This window comes from Puntigrus tetrazona, chromosome 9 (genome assembly GCF_018831695.1).
Source record: "Puntigrus tetrazona isolate hp1 chromosome 9, ASM1883169v1, whole genome shotgun sequence".
In the NCBI taxonomy this organism is placed as follows: Eukaryota; Metazoa; Chordata; class Actinopteri; order Cypriniformes; family Cyprinidae; genus Puntigrus; species Puntigrus tetrazona.
Genome location: NC_056707.1, coordinates 16152487 through 16180279, shown reverse-complemented (window position 1 = coordinate 16180279; position 27793 = coordinate 16152487). Strand labels below are relative to the sequence as shown.

General features: G+C 38.2%; 1 protein-coding gene across 8 annotated transcripts; it reads right to left on the bottom strand.

Moving 5' to 3' along the window:
* Positions 1 to 116: 116 nt before the first annotated feature.
* Positions 117 to 27703, bottom strand: usp9 (ubiquitin specific peptidase 9). 8 transcript variants are annotated; one of them, XM_043249655.1, is made up of 48 exons: positions 27416 to 27703; positions 24272 to 24525; positions 21902 to 22047; positions 21641 to 21720; positions 21335 to 21447; positions 20623 to 20841; positions 20303 to 20418; positions 19951 to 20202; positions 19727 to 19865; positions 19378 to 19530; positions 19074 to 19178; positions 18693 to 18899; positions 18390 to 18526; positions 18157 to 18195; positions 17438 to 17571; positions 16790 to 16877; positions 15969 to 16311; positions 15654 to 15749; positions 15363 to 15574; positions 14979 to 15219; positions 14733 to 14882; positions 14512 to 14632; positions 14289 to 14419; positions 13642 to 13920; positions 12280 to 12405; positions 11915 to 12052; positions 11658 to 11824; positions 11223 to 11331; positions 10957 to 11103; positions 10706 to 10852; positions 10381 to 10588; positions 10056 to 10276; positions 9026 to 9216; positions 8760 to 8933; positions 8511 to 8652; positions 8228 to 8431; positions 7555 to 8116; positions 6678 to 6801; positions 6372 to 6597; positions 6127 to 6256; positions 5858 to 6043; positions 5334 to 5554; positions 4892 to 4980; positions 4488 to 4644; positions 4172 to 4384; positions 2724 to 2831; positions 1809 to 1904; positions 117 to 1590 (listed from the first exon to the last, which is right to left on the bottom strand). In XM_043249655.1, the coding sequence occupies exons 2-48, from the start codon at positions 24365 to 24367 to the stop codon at positions 1453 to 1455; spliced, it is 7821 nt and encodes a 2606-aa protein (XP_043105590.1). In that variant the 5' UTR covers positions 24368 to 24525; positions 27416 to 27703; the 3' UTR covers positions 117 to 1452. The 8 variants fall into 8 exon arrangements, with proteins under 8 accessions (XP_043105590.1, XP_043105591.1, XP_043105592.1 ...); XM_043249656.1 differs by having other exon boundaries at positions 117 to 1587; XM_043249657.1 differs by having other exon boundaries at positions 7555 to 8113.
* Between the last annotated feature and the right edge of the window lie 90 nt (positions 27704 to 27793).

Sequence of the window (27793 nt, the reverse complement as noted above, 5' to 3'; positions counted from 1 at the left end):
TTTTTCTTTCAGTGAAATACAACAAAATAAATTCTATAAAATAAAACAGCAAAATATTTAAATATATGATGGGCAGAATATTTTCATTTGCAGGAGTATTTGGTTTTTTTTCCCCAACAAAATCCAAGAAAAAAAAAAAAAAAAAAAAAAAAAAAAAAAAAAAAAGCATTCAAGTTACCAATTAAATACATACAGTATCTACTGATGTTTACTCCTTTAATCCGAGAGACTTTACTAACTGAAGTTGCAACATGACTAACCAGCAGTTATTTTATGGTACAACCCTGCTTTTAACGTTCACTCTCCTTAAATGAAGAATCCCTAAAACCGAGGCTCTTTTCGAATACACGAATGCGAACAGGGATCAGGCGAAGTCAGGCGACCCACTAAACTGCCAGGAGGTCATCTGTCTGACGCAAAGGTCAAGACAAATAAGCAAAACGAGTTCTGTCCACTAATGTTCCAGGCATCCTGGCATAAACTGTTGCATATATTTTCTCTTTCTAAAATTCCTATCCTCAAAACTAAGCGTTTATCCCACCAAAAAAAGCGACAGCCAAATATTTATCAGAGGAAACGTGTGCAATTGTAAAGCCACTTCTTACATTGCTTCGAAAACATCAAATCTAGAAGAGCATATGGAGGAGGGGACCAACAAAAGGGCTCTTCCAAAATCGCCATGGTGAAAGAAAACAGCAGAATCGCCCTTCGGCTATACTAGTTTGATGTGAAGCCATGCTAAGATGTTACAGCGTGTCAGCTGGAGCTTTCAAATTATTGAATTATTACCAGAAAAAAAAAAAAAAAAAAAAAAAAAGAAAGAAAAAAAAAGGCAATAGGAATTTCCAGAATAAAGTTGCATCACCCCATTCACATCAACTAAATGTCAAGATCATAACCCAACCGTCCCATCGTTCACAAACTATGGCCAACTCTTGCTCACGAGGTGCCATAGCCGGTTAAGCTTTGACATGAATATAATGTATGATCAAAAGCAGAATGACCCAAACGGCCCAAACCTTACTACTGAGCATGGGATAAAACAGGGATATTTTTTTTTTGTCTTTCACTGTTGTATTTGCTTCTTTTTTTTTTTTGTTGTTTTTCTATTTTCATAAATTTGCAGTCTCCCAACAGCATCACACATGCTGTTGCTTTTGAACAGTCAAAACATTAACATAGTATGTACACCTCTGTCATGAGACAAGTGCGACAGGCCCGTTTTATTATTACAAACAATATGCACAGTCCACTGCAAGTTACACTTTTGACAGTTAATACTGCAGAGCAGACGGTGAAGAGACTCTCCACTCCAGGGTTAGAAATTGAGGGAAGCTGAATGTTCTGGTTACACGGGCTCTGGAGTAGAGCAGCATGGTGGGGCCTGGCCTTGCTCTGGATTCGAGTATCTCGCTGGAGAACTCAGATGGAGGACAGTGTGACAACATATCGTTAGTCTTTAGTCTGGCTGGGCGGCACCTCCTCGGGGGGCTCCCAGTTCTCTTGTGCTCGTGGGCCTGGACGCTGAGGGTTGTTGACGTGCTGTGCTGCGGGGCCAGTGTACGGCTGTGTATGCGGAAGGTTATTCTGCTGAAAAGACACAAGAAGAATTAAAAATGACAAATTATGACAAGATATATTTATGGGTTACTCGGATTGGAACAAACCATTCTAGAATGACTGCCATGCATTTAAAAGTGACATACATGTATGTATACGTAGGTCACTTTTAAATGCATGTCAGTCATTCTAGAACGGTTTCTTCCAATCTGAGAAACCCATAAGTGTATATAAAAGCAGCTCAGTACCTGTTGAAACTTTGTGCCTGGAGAGTGAGGGTACAGAGCAGTGTCCTCTGGAGGAGAAGTGTCCTGCTCATCAAGGGCCTCCTGCTCATCAGGCTCCTAAAACAATCATCACAAATGAAGTTGAGCACTAGATACACATTATAAATCAACATACAATATAAAATTAATATTGAACTGTTTAATACTAACTAACCAGTGATATGTCCTCTTAAGAGCCCTTTTACTATATAAAACATGCAAATTTAATAAAATAGGAAAGTTTAAGGCTTAATCAGTTTGACGAAAAAAATTCAAATTATTAGAGGGAATTAGTGAAATCCAATGACACGAGGGAACACCATAAAATGGACAACACAAATCAAACACTCCTTATATCTTAATTTGATGAAATAGTTAAGTTTTTTAAAAAATTATTATTATTCTTCATTTGCCCATGGATGAACTGATTAGATGACTATAACATGTCACGACTAGAACACTAAACATTCTCCTGAATACGGTGAATGTAAAACTAACACCGCATCCAAATTTGCATAGGCACACAAACGCTGCTTAGAAGTGCAGGGTTGTTTTCGGATCAGATGACCAGAACACTTTACATTCCCAAAATTAAACTCACTCAAAACAAGAGGGAAAGAAAAAAAAAACAGCAGATGACACAAATGACCTCCAACTCATCTGTACACTATAGCCAAGGCTTAGAGTTTTCGATCACTTAGTTACCATATCAAGACTTGTAGTTGTGTTTTAAAAAAAAAAAAAAAAGAAGTTTAGACACATTGAGATGAGGACGAAAAAACAGTTGATTGAGTTGTTTTTGAGGGAGGTGGAAGATGGTTCTGCCTACATCACGCCCTGTGAACACCAAAAAGTTACGCAGATGGCACCAGTGTGGCTGGGCCATACGAGTCTTACGGTGTGCTGTTGTTGGCCTGTCACTTCCCCTGGCAAAAGTTGCTGTGTCGAGGACGGGTTCCGGCCAGCGTCCTCTTCAGATACCACCTCGTGCTTCGTTAAGTGACACTATTTTGAAATGGCAGTTAATATTGCATACTGTTTCAACAAATTACGCATCTATGGCTGCATACATTTAACATGTGGAAACCTGCTGCTGATTAAACTAGATAAAAGCGCCTTATTTCTGCAAGTCAACAGTAAAAAAAAAAATCTATGACATCAAGTGTAAACGTAAATGAAACTTACAATTTATGCAAATAAACATTTGTAACTGCGTTGCATTATAAAAATGAAAACCTGGAAATAAAAGTCGAAAACTCAAAGCCCTATCTATAGTTAAAAAGGGGCTATTTAGCACAAAACATTTCTAGATCAGAAAAGACAGTTTAAAACCTCTTTAAAATTGCTTTCCAAAAAAGGTTTGATGTGTGCCTGCACATGGACATCGGAACCACAGTATGTGGGTGGGACAATGATATTGGACCCACTTTTACCATCTCTTATTCAGAGAATATGTCTGTGCACTTTTCAGCAACCCGGTCAAATACATTCTACATGACATACTAATAAACTCAGTTTAGCCGCTTCCTTGGCACATATAAACAGTGTAGCAGTGCCTGGAAAATGGGTCCATTAATGGACCCATGGAATCACAAGGGTTCACCGATTTAAGAAATTTCTGATCATAAAAACCTGTTTTTTTTTTTTATATCATTTTAGTTATGATGTACTGGTTAAAATTAGTAATAATAAAACTCCTCCCCTGATGTGCTCTTGCATATGAACAGACAGCATCTGTCACTTTCTGCAGAGCATCTTTGAAGCGTATTAGATTATATAGCATTATAGAATGCTGATCAGATACGCCCAACCCTACCTGATACTTTATTTCAACTTTAACAAAAATTATTAAAAAGACAAAATGTCTTTCCAATATAATTGGGTTGCTTACGTCAAAAACAGTACACCCTGCACCACCTGTGCAACTGGAAATGTCATTTCCAGCCATCTATTTGTATTGTTGTGACGTTAGTGGGCACAGGTAAAATGTAAACTCCTGGCAACAAGGTGGTCTATTCCGTTCATTAAAAGGCACCAGACTGAAGAAAAAAAAAAAAAAAAAAAAAAAAAAAAAAAAAAGGCATATAGCCCAGTATTTTCTTCTCAGGGAGGACCCACCCACATTTATTTTGTTTCCGACACCCATGTGCCTGCCCATCATTATATAATCATACTGAAGGGGTTCTTAAAAGGCAACATGGACAAAATACAAATATAATATAATATAAGAAAAAAAAAAAAGTATCAACTAATGAGCAGAAGCACACATGCATGATTAGACTTTAAACTAAGCATACTGGTATTAATGCTGCAGACATTGAGAGTTGGCATGAGCCATCACTAACCTCTTCTGGACACAACTCACAGGCCTTGGCTAAAGTCATTCGGGCACTATGGGACCGCTCCAGGAAGTATCCATTAGAAGTCTCATTGCTCTGGACAGGAGGGGACCAGTTGTTATACGTGTACTGGGTATTGCCAGTGTACGGCCTCCTTTCCAGCTCATCACCAAGCCATTCCACTGCCCAGGTCCACTTCCTTTTTAAATCTCCATTACTCTGGAAAAAGGTAAACCATAATTTTTTTGTAAAAAAAAAAAAAAAAAAAAAAAGAAGAAAAACCCCACACCCATTTCACATGCAAAGTCATTATCAAGCTCACCTGAAGAATTTGGTAGGCCACTGAACAGTTGCTGAAAAGAGCCACCATGCACTTGATACACTGATAAGCTCTCTTTTGGTAGTGATTTTTGGAGCGCTGAATGGTGTCAAAAAGTCCATCACGGTCATCAGGGATTCCCTTCAGCACATTGTGGATCCTAACAAACACAGGAAAAGAGCAGATCATGACATTATTATGCACTCAGGAATTGAATCTAAAAAAGGAGTTTTAGAGTCCTAAATTTTAAAGGACTTCACTCCAGGAACTAAACTGTAGTACTCAACTACAATTGTGATATTAAACGTTTCAGGTTTTTCCAAAGGATTTTTCTTCGTGCGATGGCTTTCAAAAGACATAATTAGTATTTAAAAAAAAAAAAAAAAAAAGTCAAAAGATGGACCAACCTGTGAGTCTGCCATGAATCCTCAATAAACAAGATTTGAAGGAGCAGGTCCAGGTAAGGCCTTAACTCATACGTGTATGAATATGCCACCTACGCAAAACAACAGTGTTAATAACTATTAAGAAAAATAGGCATAGGAAACATGGCTAGACGATACAGAAAAAAAGTTCCATTATACATTTATAAGAATTAAACTTCATACTGATTCACAGACCTTCTAAACTACAATAACATTGTTAATTCAGTTTAAAAAGATGTTATTACAATAATTGTCAAAATAATTTTCCAAGAGTTCAATGACAATCTTCAGGAAACTGAAAAGCCAAATAAAATGGATTCATTAAAAACAAAAACAATCGAAAAAAAAGTTGCTTGTCACAATGTTGCTTAAGTTAAAAATCAACAACATCTCTTCAAAGATGATTACTGGTAATCTCTCTCACCTGCCACAGTAGTTCACTCAGCACAGTTGAGGAAAACTGAGGGTTTTCCCAACAGCAGAATCTCAGCAGTTTGATAGTGTCCTCAGAGTTACTGCAGTCCTCGATAATCTTCTTTACATAACTGGTGCGCACAAACAGGATGTCCACCACCAGCTGCTGCAGAGGCATGATGGGAGCGGTGATGTTGGGGTCACCATATGGATTCGGCAGGGGAGGGTTACCTAAAAAATGTCAACATGTCAGCTCATATCCCAGCTTGTGGTCTAGAAAATTTTCATTTTCAATGCAAATCATTAAATGTGTCAACAGATCAAATTACTAAAACATTGTATTGGCTTGACTCTGTAAATGCCCTCAGCTCCAAGCAATGCCAACCTGGCACTCATGCCTGGAGATGGCTATGTGTCAGGCAGTAAGCCCTGAGCAAGGATGTGCATCGTCATTGGGCAATAACCAAAAACTCATGCGAAAGCCTACATTTTCTTACAATACACACATTTTGTAGCAATGTTTAAAATTCTCACCATTGATCGAGGACTGCATACGTGAGGTCACATCACAGCAGCGAACCAGCTGTGAGACGACAGTATAGAGCTTTCCAAGCTCAGCATACTGGTACTTAATGGGAGGGCCAGGGCCCTCATCTAGAGCCACAAGCATGAAGGTAGCTGGTACCCCAAGCTTCAATAGCTGTGTCTTCTCTGCCAAGCCTGAGAGAAAGAAATGGAGTGAGACAGGACAGCACTACAGCATGTAAGCCCATATGGATGCAGACCTTATAAGTGGTCCTTACCAAGGTTGGCATACATGACGAAGAGGTTGAAGTACTGCTGCAAGTGACGGCCGTGCTCAGATACTTCCCTTCTCAGCAGGTTAAGTACAGCACGGAACAAGTGCTCACTTAAACTCAAATTATCACAGCTCTGAGACAAAAGAATATATAACATAAAACATAAGAACCATGTGAACTGACATCCAAATTTCAGACATTACCTGATTTCCCCATGAATGAGTGAAGACTACATCTACTAAATGTACCTGACTTGAAGGTCCAGGTGACGCAATGGGTGAAGGGCAAGGTCCATCTTGCAGGGAGAAATGTGCAATGAATACAATGAGTTTGGAGAAGGCCCCTCGAACCTCTGCACTGGGACACTCAAGCAGGTACTCGGAGAAGCGGTTTGGATATGCAAAGAGGACATTGTGTGCAAACCAGTAACGCACATTTTTACTGTGCCGTAGCAAGATGCACAGAGCATCATACCTGTAATAAAAACGAGGAATCAACTAACTGTTGAAAAAAGGCAAGTATGTGCTTGATACAATCAGAAATCACAGGCTTACCAATCACTAGCAGGGCCGCGGACAATTTTCTTGGTGTGGAATCCAGTACTGAAGAGAAATCTAGCAGCAAGCTGTATACTAATCATAGCCATTTCTTCTGCTTCTGGCAAAAGATGGTCTTGACCTAAAAGCCACAAATAAAATAATCGTTAATGCTACAATGACTTTCACCATCCCCCAGAATAGATTATTCTGCAACGATAGGAATATGATGTGTAATGGAGGAAAAAGGAAACCCATTTCCCAAAACACAAACACATTTAGATACTAATGGTGACGCTGAAAACCCAATTTCATGAGGAAAATGAGAAAGCTGCTATAGATACTGAGCTGTTTAACTCACTAGCAACTAGTTACGTTTTTTTTTTTTTTTTTTTTTTTTCCAAACAGAGTAGATCATAAGGGAAAATTTATACAAGAACTTATTAAAACATACGTTTCATGCATGTATTACAAAAAGTAGTTTCCACTAAAAAATTATGCAGCACAACTTTCCAACATAAATGTGCACAAATTTTTTCTGAAGGATCATGCAAAACTCAACTGAAGCAATGGCTGCTAAAACACCAGCTGTGCCATCATAGGAATAAATTACATTTTAAATGTCTTAACATATAGAGAGTATATTTAAATCGTATGTTTCACAATATTCAATTTTTTATTAAAAATCAAATGCTTGAAAATGGTAAACGACAAGCAAAAAAAAAAACTGAAATTTTTTTAATTTTCAGATAATACCAAAGTTTAATTTTAATATCAGGATTTGCCACAAGATACAAGTCAAATTCTGCTTTATCTGTTTATCAAAAAGATATTTTGCAGACCTGGTCCTATCTACAACAGCGAAGAATAGAGCAAGGTCAATAGCTGGATTTACCTGGAGGTGAGTTCAAGTAGACACTGTTACAGGTCAGCAGTTTCCTGATGAACTGGAAGTACTCCAAGCTGTACTGCATACGGTTGTGCATAAACTGCACATTTTGTTTGCGCACGCTGCGTTCAATTACAGAGGGCATCTTCACCTGGTGAGGTTTGCTAGTCACTGTGAGCTCAGTGATGTATTTAACCAGCTCGCTGTCCTTATCTAACGTGTCTATACGCTCATAAAAGAGGATGTAGGCATTCCACCAGCGCTTCTGTCGCCTGTAGGACATGCGTTTCATCATATGGTCGAAGACCTCACCCATGTACTCTCCACCAAAGCACTGGTTCTTCATCTCCTCGTCATCGTCCATCTTGCACTCAGTGACGTCTCCATCATCAAATTTATACCAACGGTTCCTTTCTCCCTCACCACCACTGCCGTTCCTCTGAATGATGTAGGAGTAATAATGACCTCCACTAGCCTGGCCTGAGTGGACCAGCACTCCCACCAAACGATAACGAGAGCTGCTGGGGGGTTCTGGCTCTGACGGCTCATTCTGCTGGACCACCTGCTGCTAAGGACAGTTAAAAAAAAAGTCAACGTCAGCTATATAAAATATTTCAAAATGGTATTTAATTGAATTAGACAACTTGAAGAGCAAAGAAAGATCATGCTGATGCAATACCTGGTTCTCTGGGTGTACATCAGACCCCTCCAGCTTGGCTACTCCAGCCACTGTATAGGGTTCCATGTCTAACTCCCGTGGGAACTCAAAGTAATCATTGAACTTGATGGCACACTCTCGTTCCCAGTCATAATCGAAGCGTTTCAGCTGGATGGCCAGCACCGGAGGAAGCTTCTTAATGAGTAAACGCTTCACTGTGTCCACCTGTCAAGGAGACACACCACCTTTAGCTTAAGGATGTCTTTTGTTATTTAAGAGAATACTATTAAGACAGAACACACACCTTTTTGTTGCATTTTTCACAGTGGTAGGCATTTGCACCCTCGAGCAAGTCTCCTTTCACATACTGCTCCATGGAATCAAGGAGATTTTGATGGTTTCTGATATCTACATTCAGCGTCGTAAACGATTCCTCACATTCATATCTGAAAAGACAGTGTGGATTGTACTGTGACAAAGATTCACTAAGGCAAAATATAAAACAATAAAATAAATCAATCATCAATTAATAATATTTTTTCTCCAAATGTACCTGTGAGGACAACCCTGGCATATTTTCTGGTCTGCAAAAGAGCCACCGAGTACTTTGCTCAGCATGGCAGGGTGACCCAATGCTTTCAAAGCTTCGTCTAAACTGTCTACCAGCGAGTTAAAGAACTCCAGGGCATCATGCTGCTCTCTCAGATTGACCGGTTCACCCCACAACCTGCAGAAAGAGGAAGAGATCAGTTTATAGAGAATAGCACCTTGTTTAGTAGTTCTAAAAGAAAAGTCATAAAAAAAAGGGGGTGAACTTACCGAAATTGCTTCCAGAATCCCCTAGGCACATAGTATTGCAACCTGGAGGCAGCCAAGTGTCCAAAAATGACCTGCAACTGCCGAAGAACCCCAATGTTGTATTCCTTCCTGTCTTCCGACTTACTGAGAGAGGGTTTGTCTTCAAACTGGTGCTGATAGCCAAACACCTCATCCCGGGGATCCACATTACTCTGCAAAATGAATTCAAGACTTTCAATATAGTGAAGTAATAGCACAATTCTTTTAAGAAAACTTTTGTTAAAACGCCCTCAGCTCCAGGGAATGCCCACATGACATATACCCCAGAGATGGCTAAATTTGTCAGTCACTTGGTACTGAGAAAGGATGATAGTCATCATTGGGCCATTCATCCATTAAAAAGGAGCAATGTAATTGCAATTTAATTACAATAACACAAATTGAAAGCACAACCTCTCCAGGAATAATCGACTATGTGTGCTTCCAGAACAACAACTACTATAGTTGTAAGCACTATTCGGGTTAATAAAGCACACACCTGAGCCTAATTGTACTGGGAAATGAGAAGCCACACCCCTCCACCTGAGCTTTTCCCTCTCCCATTTTTATTCACCTTGATTGGTAGAGGTGCTAATGGCCTATTGCAAATTTCCTTGGTAACATACAATGTCTTTATGTAAAACATTTATGTAAAAATTACTTAGAATTTAAGTACTAAGAATACTAAAACAGGAATTAAAGAGACAGAATTAATACAAATATTAAAATAAAAGCACATTCAAAGCAATTAATAAAAACTAATTGTATATAAATACATAAATAATCTAAAATAACAGTTAAGCTCTTAGAATTTTTTGCATTTTAGACCAAAGAGTGACTAAATTGTCTGTTGAAAGTGAATTCAAACCTATAACAGGAAAAATTAAGTAAACCTTTAGCACTTTGCATTCACATTGCTAAGTTAATCATACAGTATTTGTTTGGCTTTATAGTCATAAATAATAAAATTCACAAACAGACTCCGGAAACAAACCATCTTACGCAGCAGTACCTCATTATCTTGCTTCTCATCTCCAGACATATCATCATCCACATCGCTGCCTGTGCCTTCAATGGCCAGGATGCCATTCCTAATGGGAGGAATCATGTAAAGCTGCTGGATCACTGAGTTCATGTAGCAAGTCGCACCTGCATTTTTCAGACCCACAAACCCCTTAGTAGGCCTTGGGCCAACTGGCGGCAAATATTCCCATTCTGTAAGTGGTTCACAACCTAAAAGGTACAAAAAAAAAAAAAGTAAATAAACATGTATGATGAAAACTGATGGGGGTTGAATACATAAATTCTAGGAATCAGGAATCAACATTAGAACACACCTAAATAGTACATGTCAGTTAGTGTGTCCACAATCTGCTTGAGATTTCGCACACATCCGACAGCAAGTGCAACCAGCAGTTCAAAGCCGGCATTGATCGTGGCTGGGGTGCTACACACAGGTATGGCCTGCTCAGTGGGGAATTCTCCACTCTTCATGTATTGCAAGTACACATTAGATGCTGGAAACAGGAAGTCATCCATTAACTCCTATAGTTTATTGAGAAAAAAAAGGAAGATCGGTTAGTATGATTTGGCAATGCAGTAAAAAAAAAAATAGAAGATATTTTTTCTATTGTTGCTATTATTTATGAATGAAATGTTTACCTTGATAAGACTAGCACCTCCTTTTTCACAGCCAATGTGGAATTTTTTCTCTGGGGTCTGGAAAGCTAGTAGCTCTTTTGTGACACCAATATGACCTTCCAATATGGTCTCCTCAACCCCAGGCTCTCCAGTCCTCTTCACTTCATCCTAGGACCCCAAAAAACAAACAAAAAAAATTTGCACACAGTAAAATTATTTTTTTTAATGCCAACTATTTGAATTCCAAAAAGAATTTAGGTAAATGAACATACCCGGATGCGCTTTAACCAGTCGATCTCATTGTTTAAGAGAACTTCTGCATTAGGAAGATTAATGTTGCTGTTATATGCATAGTTGAGTAAGTGCCTTAGAAGAGTGAAGTAATCAGCAGCGTGCTTTGCCCGCTCTTTTGCAGTGCTCTGGAACACAAAACAACAGAATAAAATGAAAACAAATAATGAGGTGTTCTGAATTCTCACAAAAAAAAAAAAAAAAAAAAACTCTACCTATGTCCCAAAGAAACAAACAAGACACTTACACCTAAAACTGTAAAGAGAAGGGTGATGAAGAAGAGGAGAGGCCTATGGCCCATACAACACCGGGTGGCCATGAGGAAGAACTGTTCTTGGGCCATTTGCCGAACAGACCTAGAAACAAATAAGACACATTAGAAAAGAATTTTACAAAAAAACTTTCCATCATGTCTGATAACATTTTTAACAACAAACTGATTTTTGTCAATTTTATAAATTATTTTAAATCAAATTTAAACATGCAATACCTCACTATAGGTCTGTTCTATATGATTTAATATTTAAGTCATTTACATGTACATACAGTATATATATATATATATATATATATATATATATATATATATATATATATATATATATATATATATATATAAAATTTTATTGAAAATTACAAAAGCATAACAGTAATAACAGTACTCTATTTTATGACAACTCACTTGCTCTGGCAGTGCAGCAGCAGATCTATAATGAAGGTCTGCCAGGCCTTTTCTTTGCTAAGTGCATCTAGTGCAGTGGGCATAAGGGCGAAACACAGGGTCATGACCTCCAGAGCTTCACAGCACACCTGCTCATCTTCTGCATCTGGCTCATTGCCAGCATTAGTCTACGGAAGATCCAACATCACAGGCATAAATACAGAGTCGAATTCTAAACAATTGCACAGGGTTTTTCCAACACAGTCACGAACTAGCACCTTCTCGTAGATCTTGCTAATCTCCTCATTAGAGCTGAAGACATGCTGAACAGAGCCACAGCCAGAAGCCCAGACTATCTTCTGAACCGCTCGAATGACACAGATATCTGGGATGTACTTGGAGGCCTGGAAGAAGTTCTGGGTACGGGAAGAGAAGGACAAACTAAGAAAACTGATCCTGAAACATGAGGCGTTCCCTCAGTTATTTCCTTTGTACATATCTTTTGTCACACGCAAAGCAAAAGGTTTCAACAAAAACACTTTTAATCATTAGAGACATTTAAAGATAGCTAAGGACATTTATTTGAACAATGCCACCGAACCAGTTTCTGTAGGTGACGGTTGTGTGATGTTGTCTAACATACCTCATCTGAGATCTGTTGGGCGAGGCGGATGGCCACGTTCCGCAGCATACACTCAGCGGAGGGGTTGGGGATATTCTGCAAGGCGTTCTGTAGCACTAGAGCCTGGTCATGTGTGGTCTGGTTGATCTATGAAAGAATAAGAAAAAAGGTCTCTAATTGCACTTGTCACACAGTCTCTTTTGTTCAATTTATTTCACTTGTGCACAGTAAAGCAAGAACGGGAACTATAACAAAAAAAAAAAAAAAAAAAAAAAAAAAAAAAAAAAAAAAAAGACAATAGCTATCATTCAAAAGTTCAAAAAGATCATTTTGGGAAAAAAACCCTACTCACCAAGGTTGCAATTATTTGAACAAAATACAGGAAAAACAGCAATATTAAAGTTTAAAAAAAAAAAAAAAAAAAATTATATTTTTTAATAATTATTGTAATGTATAAAGCAGTCACATGATCAAAATTATTTTTGTCATGTTCAAGAAACATTTATTATCATTAACATTTAAAACAGTTGTGCTGCTAAATATTTTTAGAAACTATTTTTTTCAGGATTCTTTGATGTATATAATTTTATTTTTTTACAGAACAGAATTTATTTCAACTAGAAATATTTTATATTAAAAAGACAAATGTCTTTAATGTCACTTAATACATTTAATGCATTTCAGGTAAATAAATCTACATTACATCTATAATCAAACTACATTTAACTTTCCCCTTTCTGATGGTTATTACCTCCTCATGTAAACTTTTCTGGAGTCTGTGCGAGTGCTTCCTTACAAGACACTGTACACCCTTGACATTTGCAGAGCTACACAGGGCAAGCTAGTCTGTTTGTAATGATTGATGAATGTCAGGGAGGCTGAAAGGTTACGGTCTTCAACAGAAATAAAAACCCTCAGTAATCAACCAAGGAAAAAAAAAACTGGGAGGAGGAAAAAAAAAAACCTTACTTCCTTGCAGTGCTTCAAACCGAATTGTGTTTTTGCAATAAGAAAACTTTACTGTCCCACCCCCCCGTAATTAGTCCTAACTACAAACTAGAGCTGTGCCAAGTACACTTTTATGAGATGACGTACTGGACAAAAGTGTATCGTGAAGCACACAAGTAAAAAGCAGGTTCACTTTTCCCCCCTAAGACGCCAAGTCTTTCTCTTACGATACTGCTGTAGTTTTAAAATCAATACGATGATATCACAATGTATTTAAATTAGTTTCTCTCATAAAATTACAGGATGGAAAGTTTTTTAATAAACTAAAGGTCAACGTTTTGGATCCTTTCGGTAAAGAAAATGTCTTTATTTTGTGCTTACTTTGTAAGACTACCTTAAAAGGAACACTTAGGTGCTAAAGCAAGTGCAACTTACAGGAGACACAGGGATAGTCCCCTCCACCACAGGCTGGCAGGCCTCCGCCACAGCCTTCACATGGCCAAAGCCTACAGCTGTGAGCAGCAGTTTGGCTATTTTTAGTGCGTTGAGATAAGCTCCCCGCCGGGTCTCCATGTCAGCATTTGGCAGGAAGTTATTTCTGGTGAGCATGCTCAAAACCAGGGGCAGGCCACCACTCTTCAAGAAGTTGTACTGGAAGTCACTCGCATCCTCACCCAATGTCCCACTGGCGGGCATAAGCAAGGCGTACACCACCTGAGATGCACAGAAACATTGCTTATGTCAAAGAACGATGCCACTTAGAAAGGTCTTTAGGTTAGGGTTACTGTGGTTATTTTATTAAAATATAAATATTAGAAGTAAACAAATGAAAAAAAAAAAAAAAAAACTTCTAAACTAAAATAAAAATAAATATTTTTATTAGTATTGCTATTTGATTTAATCAAATTGGTGCAGTAAAAAAAATACATGAAAAAAAAATCCTTAATTCAAAATTCTGGAGAGAAAAAAAAAAAGAGGAAATAATACTAAAATAACATTGCTTTTGTGTGGTACACAAAACCAGCTGTGCTCTCTGCTTGGCTAGTTTAATGAAATATTTTCATACAGACAACCAAACAAACCTCTATCAAGTAAAGCACTTGAGATGGTGATGGTCCAAAGAAACGTGAATCCAATGTGGGGCTAAGGCTGTTTTCGCCGAGTTTGGCGTGATCCAGACAGATGGCTCGCAGGTTTTCCACTGTGGTGTTATCTGGAAGGCAACAACAGTGAGTAATGAATGGAGACAGCAGATTGGTGCAGCTAGATGTCTCAAACAGACATCTAATGAAGCATATAGAGCACCTGGAGGCATGAGCTTCATTAGAACACGAGCACCATCCCGCAGGAGAGGCATGTTGAGATTACAGCCCAAGTCTGCAACTTGCCAGAGGAAAGAGATGTAGCGCAGGTGCAGGGACATGATCTGAGAAGATAAGATTCAGAGGTTAGACTTAAAATTGCCAAACACAAAACATTACTTGCAACAAATAAACCATTTGGCTTAATTATGGCACAATCCTCACCACGCCAGGAAGACAGCTCTCCACTTCAGGGTTTGGCCCATCACTGTAGTGATTACCATGGTTCCCAGGGGAGCCAGTGGAGGAGTCTGAGGAGCTGTCTGGACTGGAAGGCATATTGGCGCTGACCTGGGTGAGCTTGGCTGTGATGAGCTATAGAAGAAGAAAAACACCACTTGTAAACTACAACTTCGATAACAAACAACCTATTCAGCAAATTAAAAAAAGAACCACCAAGAAGATACGTACAGTTTTATCTTTGAGGTTTAGCTGCCCGATTAGCTTTCTGTCATCTGCTGGGTCTATGATCTCTCCCCCAATAAACAGCTCAATCTTGGTGTGTGTGCTGTTGGCCTTTATTCGATTCAGAATGCAGCGTCGCACCGAACCAATTGTGTCATTGGTATGCGACCAAATATCCAGATCATCAACCTGTCGGCCTTGGTTTGGGAAACGCACAACTAGCGTGATATGCTTTCCTCTGAAAGCCCTTAAAGAGAAAAAAAAAAATAATAATAATAATAATAATAATAATAATAATAATAATAATAATTAAAATTGAGAGTTAATTAGAATCTGGCATCACAGACAAGCAAAAAAAATTATGTCAATTTATGACAGGAAAGAGTCTACCTGGACATGGGCAGGATGGTCCTCTCCTCATGGTAGTCACTGTCACACTCTGTTATATACTCCCTGAGCACAGTCAGTACCCTCACCATGCGGATGGCCTCCTGTCTGGCACAGTTAATGCTGTCTTTATCTCCGTCCAGCACACACAGAGTGTCATAGGAGGCTTTGAGCCGGTCAAAGCAAGACTGAATAAAATCCTCATGTATCTCTACCTGCAAACAGCCATATCACGCAGTTTAAAAAGACACTCAAGAGCATTTATTATAGAAAGCTTTTCTTCTCAATTATTACCTGATTGGCTTGTAATTTTGGTCCAAGGTTTGTATAAATCTCTTTAAGCAAGTCAATTGCTCGGCTAGCAATATCATCACTTCCTTGAATCACAACCTATTAAAAGGAAAAACGAGAAAAAAAAAGATGGTTTGAGCACAGGCTGAAATTTACCGTTTGGTTTAATTTAACCATAAAAATACGACTAGTGATATTACTAAAACATAACTGTGATGTCACCCAAAAATACCAAAAGGTATTTCGAATAGGTAACATCCCACAACAAGCAGCTTTGAATACATCAATGAAGATCCAACAGCTTTAATCAACTCTTACCCTCCACAGGTAATCCAGCCCTATCAGCTCCAAGTCGTCCATCATATATGCCCGGCGTTTTGCCACCAGTTTGCCCTCCCTGCAGTTGACAGCCTTGAAGAATCGTTCAAAGCATTTCATCCCATTCTCTGTCAGCAGTGAGGGGTCAAGCTGCAGTACATTGTTCTCAAAAAAGTCCTTGTTAATGTCAGGGTCAAGGTCGGGTTCGTCCCCCATGAGTTTGGAGTACCATTTGAAGCAGGCCTCCCGATCACACAAGAACACTGCGTTCTCCGCCAGGCACTTCCAGATCTGCTTAGCCTGAGGTGCGCACAGCCAGAGTTGCCCATCTTTCAGTAAGAACCTGAAGGACGAGGATATTTAGCGATTCATTATTGAGGGAGTCTTAGAACAAGACTCTAATAGACCTTGTGGTGCAGACCAAATCCGTTTGATGTCAGAGCTTGACTGGTTTGAAATCTGTTTTCTGAAATTAGCTGTACAACAAGAAACTTTCTGTTCCTTGGCGTACAAGAAATTTGCCAACGATGACAAGTAACTTTATAGTCCAGTAAACACAAAACATTCTGTTTATGTTTAGTTGCAGTAATAAAACCAAAGGGAAAGAAACCAGGGTAAAAAGGTGAAGTGACTTTCCATTTGTGTAACCATCATCGCCCAGCTGTAGTGAAAAACAACTTATTCTGGTACATACTGCGATACTCGGGTTCATTACAAAAATGAATAGCATTTGGAGCCAAATAATGTGAAAAGGATGGAATTGCATTTGGATTCTGCAATCTATGCAGTATATTGGAAGGTTGCTTGTAAAGTGTATATACCTCAAGAAATTAAGCCGCTCCTGGACCTCCTGAACATGACTATACCGACTTCCTGGCCTTACCGTCTGGGGATCAAAGTCTGTGTGCTCTAATAAAACATAAGAAGTTAGTTAGCACTAGTAAATGTTTAACGTCGGCATAAACAAAACGAAAATGAAAACACATGTTAAAGGGGTCATGACATGCAGATTCCGATTTTTATATTATGCTTTTTGTACCAAAAAAAAGTTCAATATTTATATAAATAATTTTCCATCCTTACTATCACTCTCTAAAGAAAAACAGAAGTGAGATAGGCGTTACTGAAGTAAACACCCACTGTTGAGATTTGCCAACTTCACCAAACCATATCCATGATTTGCATTTGATACTCGAGATGGCAAGCATTGTGATGCTTTATAAGATGCATATTAGGATGCATATCTAAGAGAATCGCCATATCACATTTTTCTCATGTGGGAGTTTTAAAATGGAAAGAAAAGAATAGCTCATCCTTTTAGTTCTGAAACTAACTGAACTTGTATTTTTTGTATAATAACCTCACATATTTGTAAATACCCAACACATTTTGATTCTCCATTTCATAACCCCTTGATTAAAAGAGAATGAGGAATGTCCATATATACAAACAGTGTTAGCCTCACAAACCTTTTGAGAACTGCCTCATATTCTCCATATATGCAGACAGGTTCTCTGCTACAAGAGTGACCAGTGCATGGTTGTGCTGCAGTTGGTTGATTAGGTCATGTCGATAGAAGACATGTGGGCTGCGCTGCGTTTGACTGTAAAGAAAGATACGACTGAATTAACCATCCCATTTTAATATCTCTATTATATTGCATGTTTTTCAACCAAACTGTATGACATTGGCCTTTTTTAGGTATACAGAAACAGAGTGTTTCTCTGTTCCTAATTGAAAGCTTAAATTTACATTAAAGAAGCAATATCCCGAGATGCCATCAAAGCAAAGGCAGAAAAAGAATTGTCATATTAAACTCATTGCATAAGGTGTTGGAAAGTATTGGAAAATGTGAGTTCAGCTTTCTGCAATTTTATTTTCTCCAACGGACTCACACGTTTAAAGCATCCCGAAGGAAGAGCGCGCTGAATCCAAACCACATACCAGGAGTATGCATTTCTAAGTTTATGAAACGTAACCCAGCACTCTTACTGTAAGAAGCTTTATACGCGTGAACCTTTTCCATGGGCACTGATTGGTGATTTGATTAGATGGTGCAGGGCACACCAAGCAGATTTTCATGAAATTACAGATTTACTGAAATCCAAAAGCAAACTTCATCTTTAAAATTAGTTATAATAATGATAATAATAATGATAATATTTCCCAAAATTAGCTGTCCACTTACCCATCTAAGCTCTTTAGTAAGTTAATAGGTATTTTCTTTCTGAAAAACAACAGGGATGTGTACGATATATTTTCTACATTTACATGCTCTTCCTAAAATGTGTGTGTAATTTTTATGTAAATATTCCTTGAATATGAGCAACAATCTTTTTCTTTTTGTCCATTTTATTTGTGTTCACTAAAACAAGTAATCGATGCAATTGATGATTAAGCAATTGATTCGAGTTGCATTACCTTAAATTCTGGGGGGCTTCTCCAAAGAGGCTACAGATCTCCCGTATTTGCTTCAGTGCAGGAATCACCCATTTGTCATTAGTTCTTAATTCTTCTATGAATCGGTCTATCCACTGCATCTTTTGTGTGTCCCTGTCCTACAGCAGAACAAAAACACTGTCTTTAATTCAAATGTCCTCAACTTTTTTACTCCCCCTCATGTTGTTCCAAGCAACTAAAACGTCTTATAAATTGAAGAAAGAAATTCAATCAATTCTTATTTAAAAGACAACTATTTAAATTAAAAAAAGCTTGACATGGTACCTGAGAGCAGCTATAGTCCAAAATTTTGATATGAGCACTAAGGGCCTGGTCCATGATATCCACAGGAACATCATCACTATGGGCCAAATTCCACAGCAGATTGAGCACTTTGTGAGCCATCACACCATCCTTGTCATCCTCTGCCAGTCGACGAATCAATTCCAGTAACTTTTCCCTCTGCTTTTTACTTGCATTAGTCCAGCTCTCCTATAAACCATAAAATGATTTCATTGAGGACATATTCTGTAATCGGTTGGAATGCTAGTAAGACACACACAGAAATGCTGAGGCCTAATGAAATGGCATAATAAATGGTCTCTACATCAAGAAGCTTTTTTACACATGCAAAAAAATTGAAATGGTCAGTTTATTATGAATAACCTTGAAGCAGTCAAAGAGATGGTCCAGCTGTTCGGGTGAGAAATCCCACGCCAGCTTCGCAAGGAGATCGTGAACATTCTTGACAATAGCCTCATGTTTCCCAGCCTGAGGAATACAGATACCATTATTAAATGTTACAAGGATTGCCAAAGTTGAAGTGTTAATAAATGACTTTAATTAAACATGATTTAACTCTATTCAACATATTATTGTTTATTGGTTAATAGAACCTGATTTGGATATTGAATTTCCAGCAAGAAAATTGCCAGAATGACAAAAATACTACAATAACAATGTGTCTTACCTGAGCTGCCCAGATGTTGTCCAGGTCCTGAAGCGTTAAGGCCTTTTCTTTGATGACAAATCGCAGGATCTTCTCCAGTTTCTCCACATACTGTGGCTGATGAAGGCTGTCTCGCAGCACAATAGACAAAATATTGTTTTGCTGAATCCATTCCTGGGGGAAACAGATGCATGTTCAGCAAAAGCGAAGATACAGATCAAAGGCTTTATTTCGACTGCCTCTAAGCTTTTCACATACATAAATAACACAACATGTTTTGCTAACTTAGTACATATAATGATAATGACCGAAGAATGTTATGAGCTTTGTCATGCAAACTATTTGGTTAAAGCACTGCGGCGTGACTTACTGCCATGCGTTCTGCCGTCAGCCACTCTTCCTCCTCAGGATTGCCATGACGATGCGTGTAGTAGGAAACACTTGAAATCACCTTGTTTACTTCATTTAGTGCATTCATTTTGCCATTAAAAGAAGAAATCTGCAATAATCTGTAACAAAAAATTCCAATGATCAAGAACAATCATTTAACATGCTTTATAATGTCTTAAAACCAGTTTTAGCTGTTCAGCTCACCTAAGAATCATTTTTAACCTAAATATCTCTAAATTCTTCACTGTTTCCTCTTGTCCTGGTACTCGAGAAGCCAGGTTCTTCAAAGATTTGATTATCATAGACAGGGCATCGTTTTTGGCTTCGTTCTTTGCTTCCTTTTTCAATTCCTCATCAGTGAGGTTTTCTAGAAACTGAGGAACCATTTCTATGATAGGAAGAAAGTACTTCTTCACCGTTTGCAAAGTGAGAAACTCATAGCACTGTCCAAAAGGCCTGTAAAACAAACAAGTGAGTCAAACTTCACAAAAATAACAAACAAACAAACAAAAACAGGTTCCAGGCAACCAAGTTAAATATGTTTGATCATTCTTACTTAATGAGTGCAGCGATGATCTGAACATTCAGAGCTTGGCTGCTCATGAATCGATCGTGCAGAATTTGAAACCCGTTTAACGTGCCAAATTTGTTTATTAAGTCCACCAACCAGCCCTGCAGGAAACAAAGAAACAAGAGTTTTCATTGAACACACAAATTAAAGGTAGTTAACGCATAAAATATACAGGTTCTAATATACACAAACACATAAAGGAAATAAACTCTATATTTTATACAGTGATTTGCAATATCTCAATAACTCAAAGTAAACTCATGAATCGAAGACTTCTTAGAAGTCTGGCATAAACACCCTCTCACCTTAGGAGAGCGAGGGTCAGGTGGACGGGCAAAAAGCTCATCCTCAGCTAGCTGAACCCCAGCAGGCACCGTCTCAGAGGGCCGAGTACCATTGTAGATGTGGAACTTACAGTGGGGGTTGGTGGCCATTGCCAAGAGTTCTAGTAGAGGGAACCAGTCCTGAGAGAGCTTGGTCACACACAGCTCCACCAGTCGGTGGGCGTTATTAATGATGCACCGCTGCCAAGTGAATGAGATACAGATAGACAGATTGTTTTTGGTTTAAAATACACTGAAATGCAAGTGTAGTTCATGCGATTTGATTTACAGTAGGAAGTGTTAAAATTGTAAAAAAGCTAAGGAAAAAAAACAAATCTATATTTGCAGTGCCATTGAAGCTGATCCTAGACCAGCCTTGGAAGAGCTAAAACGAGCCTCATACGAGAGTGATGACTCAGTGCTGTGTCCTAATACTGCCTCTGTTTTACTGAAAGGAGCTCTTTGATCAAAGCTTTGGCATTTCAATCAACCAGCCAAATAAGATGAAGGCAACCAAAATAACATTACGTTTCTTCACAGTCGCCCAAAGAAGTAATCAATTCTTGAGAGGACAGACCTGACAACCAAAAAAGGGTTAGTAAAGCCCTTTAATGTGCAAACAAAAAGACTAAATGTGCTGCTGAAATGGAAGAAATGATGAAAATGGCACCATCAAGCAGGTTGCGGGACTTACATGGATCTCAAATTTCCATCCACTAACAGCCTCATCTGTCAGTATTTTCGTAAAGGATATTGTCAAGCCATCTCTGAAAAACCTCTGGCATGCTTCACACTTGACATCAAGTCCTGGAGACAGAAATGAAAGAAAAACCTATCAGAGGCTGACATTTACACAGGCTGAAGAATTCCTTCGAGAGCAAAAGTGAAAACTCAAGATGACGCAGATAAAAGGTAATCCTGCTTCTGCTACTACTCAGCACAACAATTAATGAAAGCAAGAATATTAAATGATAAACAACACCTAAAAATAAACCATTACCTTTTTTACAAAGATCTATAGCAGCTTCAAGAAGAACTTCTAATTCACCCTTTGGCAAAACTGGAACGACCCAGCGAGGTCTGTACATCAAAAGAAAAAACAATTAAATCAACATAATACATTAGTGATGTGTATTCATACTATCAGTGAATAACAGCCTAAAAAAATGTCCTTCATATCAATACCCTTGGACTTCATCTCCAGTGCTTCTTAATTTAATTATAAACCTAATTCAACCAAATATAGGATACAAACTCTAACCTGTTGATCATGTCATCCAGCTTGGCCAGTTCAGTGTGGGGGAAAGCTGGCTCCTCCTCCTCCAAAGGAGCGGGACTGTCCCCCTGACCCTGGTCATCTGGTGGGCTCACTGGGGAGTTTTCATTGGATGAGTTGGGAGAGGACGTCTGCAATGCAAACAGTTCACAGGTTAAGAACATGCGAATCAGATATGAAGATAACATTGAAAGTGAAAGTCATTATAAATATGAAGAGCACTATTAATTGGCTTCATAAAACAAGGTCTACCACATCGGCTGTAAATAATATTTGCAACATTTAATTAATGTAAAGCACTGTATTTACAAGTTGACTGGCCTATTAATTGTATGCAATGATAACATTACAAAATATTGTGCCCTATGCCGCCTGGTGGGAAATCAGTACAACATTTTATAAATGAATACTAATTTATTCATTTATTCAGCAAGGTCGGAACTGATTAAAGACTCTGACATTGTAAGAATTAAGAAGAAACCTGTCAAATAAATGTTGTTTCTATTTAAAGAAACCAGAAAAAACGCATTAAAATATCAAGTAGCTGTTTTACTAAACACAAACTTATACACAATGCACAATAAGGTATATGCATTGCCTATATATTTAATTTATTTGGTTACATGCCAAGTTAGCAAAGTTAACTATTCACAGTAAGAACAGGGTTAAAAAAAAAAAAAAAAAAAAAGACAAATTGCCCCTGTAACTGACATTAAAAAACAAGAAAGCTGCACTCAACAAACGCGAACCACCTTAATGATTCATGTATCTTAGTGATGGGATAATCCTTCAAATAAGCAAACAAAGTGTGTATCCATGTAAAGGATTAAAAGAAAGCGTAAGAAAGATAAAGCAGCTTTAAGATGCTCGGAGTCAGTTTCCTGTGCCGTGTCAATGGATGCATGTGGGCTGGAGCTCTGCATGTAGAGCTGAATGGAGCCTGCGGAACTTGGGAAATGTGGGGGTGTGCTGGAAAAGGCTCCTTCTGCTTGGCTGACCTACATAGCCAGTTTGCTTCTCATGTCTAGGCGCTACAAATTTCTAACCAACTGGTGTGCTTTTCTCTGCCAGGCGTCTCATCCTCATTGATTCCTGCCTTTTAACATGCGCTTGGTGAGCGCAGGTGTAATAGATAACACTGCTGCAGTCTATCCCTGGAGAACATAACAATTGCCCTCTGCAACATAATCAAAAGGGAGCCTCTCGTCTTTTCTTTGGTCATAATGCCGGGGTGTCAGTTTTTTGACCACAAATGCATTAAACCATTGTTAAAATGTTATTCAATTAGAAACACTATAAAGACAGAGATACACTTGCTTCTGGGAAAATCCAGATTCTCAGTAAGACCTCTTCAGAAAATAAATGTGTGTGTATATATATATATATATATATATATATACTCTCACCATTTTGTTGTCAAAATGTCAACTCCCAATATGTCTAAAGTCATCAAGAGAGAAATCCATATGATGTGTTTTATATCAAGTCTTCTGAAGAGTCTAAGGCTTCATATGATGAACAGATTCCAATTAGGCGTTTATTTACATTATTTACATAAATATCAAATTAACACAAACAAAGCACATCAAATGTAGTAAACAGAAGCTGATACATGCTTGTCTGATATATGACAATCTATCAACCTTCTCTCGTCAAGTAAACAGTATGAAAGCACATAAAAATCATGGAGTATATTAAAATATCTACTGGGTGAACTATCCCTTTAATATCTCACTACGCTAGACTATCTGCTTAATGTATGGTCAACTTCACACAATTTTCTTTACCAACCAATTAGAAGGGACGAACAATCTGAAAATGATATAAAAGCAAACACAATCTGTGGTTTAGTGGCAGGTAAACATGAAATCAATAATATTACAATGTGAGGTAGATGAAAAACAATGCTGTGTTACAATGCTGTGAACAACTGTCAGTCATCAATGAAGAAGAAAAAAATATGGAAAATGTGTGTGGAAAATAATGGTTATTTATTATAAAGACTTTTGAAATAAGCTTATGTTTATCTCTTACTTAACCAAATTTGTGATATGATACAGGAAAGGTGTTTTTTTTGGCTGTTCTACAGTCACCTAATAATAATTCCCTCTGTTGACATCTGTTCCTTCTAGAACAGAGCACAATAACAGAAACACATTTGCATCCGTGAGAATCGGCAAACTTTTTTTTTTTTCGTTGGAACTCAGGCAACTGTCACAATGAATCCGATGTGGTTTTAAGAACATAACTCGGTACAACACAGGGTCACTGCTAATTCATCAATAAAACATCATCATTGAGAGTTTTACTTTAGTCACAGTAATAAGAGATCGGAATAGAAGGGGGGAAACTGACCTGGTTCTGGGGCAGGGGTGGCTGGGACTGGCCATCCGGAGCCTGGCCCTGACCGTCATTCCCTCCCACAGGGGAGCCACGGGTCGTGGCCGTCATACTCGACACGGGGCAGATCTTTGCAATCTTGTCTGCTTATGTTGCTGGCACACCAGAAGAAATCAGTTTCTCCTTAGGAGCGACGGAGAACCGGCACACTTCTGAAAGTGAAAGCACCACCTGGGGGACTGGATATGTTGCAGAGACCATTGCATAACCTGAAAAATAAAGAGACTAACTTCAGAACCTTTCACCATGACAAAAGATTTCACATGTCTTATGCAAAATCATTTTATAGAGACTACACTTACAAAGAGCCCATGAAATATTTTAAAGCCGAGCGTAACTAGAAAGAAACGTAATTAAACTTTTATTAATTTCCATGCCATGTCCTGGCTTAGACCGCATATGTTTTTATAATAAAATCAATGAATTTAACTTCTTGCCTATCCAAGAGAGCAGAATAATAATAAAAATAATAGGGCGGTACTTGATTTTATCAGGAGTTAGATTGTGAAAAGTAGGAGTTGCACATTGGAACGGAGCTAGACCAAAGGTGAGATAACTAAAACAATGTCTAGGCCTAAATAACTGTTTGGCTATTGGTTAACAGCTCGTCACAGTAAGGCCTAACTGACGTTAGTCAAAAAGGAAAAGGAGGAGCAAGTTTTTACATTATGATTTAAAATCACAAAGGCAAGACATGCACTGATGAACGACATGCTCTGATGAATCTTGTGCAACAAGACCACGTATTCGCACGTGTTCACAAAGCTCTTTATAATTCCATTTGTATAGACAGTGTAGTAGTTACCATAAAATAGGTAACATTTCAAATATTCAAGGAGTTCAAGTTGGTTTTCGCACTTCATATTTAGTGCACAGACATGCAAGCACAGAATCACTGCTCGAAAACAAGGGTCAAACTATTTCTAGTACACTTATCCGGTCAAATATATTGCATAACCGCTACAAAACTACAAGATATATAGTTCAAAACAAGCAGCAGTGGTTTTACTTGTATAGTGCATGTTATGCTTCCCGTGAGGATGCTGCTGGCTTGTGCAAGATGCATTAAATCACAGCATACACATGTACACACGGTTAACGCACAAGTACAAGGCCAAGTAAAGAAAAAACAATGCAGAACACATTAACACTGATGCAATGACACCGAAAAACACGAAGGACAACCAAGAGATCTTCCTCATCAACGCCTTTTAGCTAACTGGACTTTTTACAGTGCAAATTATAACTGAAAATATAACAGGAAGTTGATGCAAAAACATTTAAAGACTTAAAAGTAGAAGCTAAAATATACCAACTATATACCATCTATCAAATCTATCTATCAAATAAATAAATAAATATATACACACACTGGGATATTTAAAATTAAACATGCTTAATGTTTTATTACATTAATTACAAAACTGTCTTTTTTCATTTTGTGCCAAATTATTCTTAAAACAAATAAGGCAGAATATCTGCAGCTTTATGAAAATTTATAATAATGAGCTTAACCAACACAAATTTCATACAAAAGGAAAAAAACAATAACAAAAACACTGACATGGCTTTCAGGCGCTGATTTCCGTAAAGTTAAGTGGATTTTTCTAAAATAAACCTCTTGGCACATCTTGGTCGCTAATAAAGAAGAGAATTTCTAGTATTCATTAAAATAACACCATTTCGTAAATGTTTTAAACATCTAGTTAAATTGTAAAAAAAAAAAAAAAAAAAAAAAAATCAGTAGAAGTCATAATACGTATAAGCACTTTTGACCAACACAGTTCAATAAGGTCTTGTCAGTGACTAGACTAGTATACATTCTTAAACAGAAAAAAAATCAATTCGATCACAACAACAGACAGCAGCTCTCTTAGTAAAAGACTGGTTTGAAACGTTTAACTAACCTGCAGGTTCGGCTGTAATGATGAACACATGAGCGTACCGAATGCAAAAACATTTCTCTGAATCGATATGACATCACAATACAGAGACATAACAATTATCTAATATAATATAACTCATTACAACAAACATTTTGTCATTTGTCATAATAAGCCGCGCAGACGCTTATGGACTGGCAAGCGGAATAGAAACGTACAGATTGACGTTCTCAGATAATGGGAGGAAATTAATTTTTCTGTCATTTAATAGCCAAATATGGGCGTTTCCCAGACCGTCAATATAAATATTGCAGCTACCAGAAATTATCCCAAAATTCCACAAAACGCAATGGTACATAAAACAGATGATATTGGCTGTCTCTCAAAACAGAGTGATTTGCCTACATAATCAGGCTATGACACCCAAAATTGCAGTCAAAGTAGGGAGCTTACTAGATTTTCAATCTTAGCTAGTTTAAACGCTGCAAACGTGCCTACGATGCCCAAAAATATTGTCTGGGTGGGCAGCACACTTGCTTTTGAGACACAGCCATTATGTATTGGGCCTAGTTTAAAACTGTGGCAGTTCAGGCCTGTTTCCTCTTCCAAATACAATCAGAGTTACAACAGGTTTATTCGTGCAACCAACCATGCATAAAATGTTATTAAAGCTTCGAGGCTTCACACGACACTGTTTTTGAACGTACAATCTCTTTTTATAACTCAAAGTGAGAGCGAAAGCGAATGTAAATACAGCAGCAGAATCAGGCTAACTTGCTAACGGCTAACAGCTGGACTCCAGCAAAACACAATCAGCTCGTGACAGTGAAATCAAAGCTATTAAAACGTCAAAACGCCGCTTTTAATTATCCAACGAGCTCAAGTTACAATTCGCAAGCTGCCAAAAACGAAAAAGATCATTCAGTGCAAAAAAAACAACCGACATGCCCACGTCAAAACCACTTGTTTAGCCACAAATCAACCACCTTAAACTGAACTGCCGTCAAATGCAAATGCTAATTAGCTTGAATAGATCATAAATGCACCTATGCAGGTGAAGCCGGAGAGGATTGAAAATATGCAAGAAGTGACAAATATCCAGACGTCTTTAAATTCGACCATTGAGCTGTTCGAGCTAAGCTAAGTGAGCACTGACTTGCAAATCATCTGCTATTAGCCGCTAGCTTCCTTTAGCTTCACATACAAACCCACTTACCGAGAATCAAACTGGATCTTTCCTCCATACGACCCCAGATCGGATCATTTAAGTGCTGTTTTATAATTACTCAGCCGCGTGCATGTGCTTGGCTGTCTCGATTATAAATAACACGCCTGTGTTGAGATCAGATCATTGGTTTATTGTCTGCTGTTGGGTGTTTTTCCTGCGTCACCAGCATCGACTGCTGCTGCCCCCCTCCCTTAAACTGCCTCCAGCCGCTCTCTCTCTCTCCTGTGTCAGGCTGCTTAGAGACCCGTCACCGTGCTATGGATGGAAGTAAATGAGAAGTATATCCGTGCACTAACTGCCTTGGACTTGTGACTCAGATGAGCATGCGCGGTTTCGAGGACAGCTCGCCTACCTGACACCTGATTT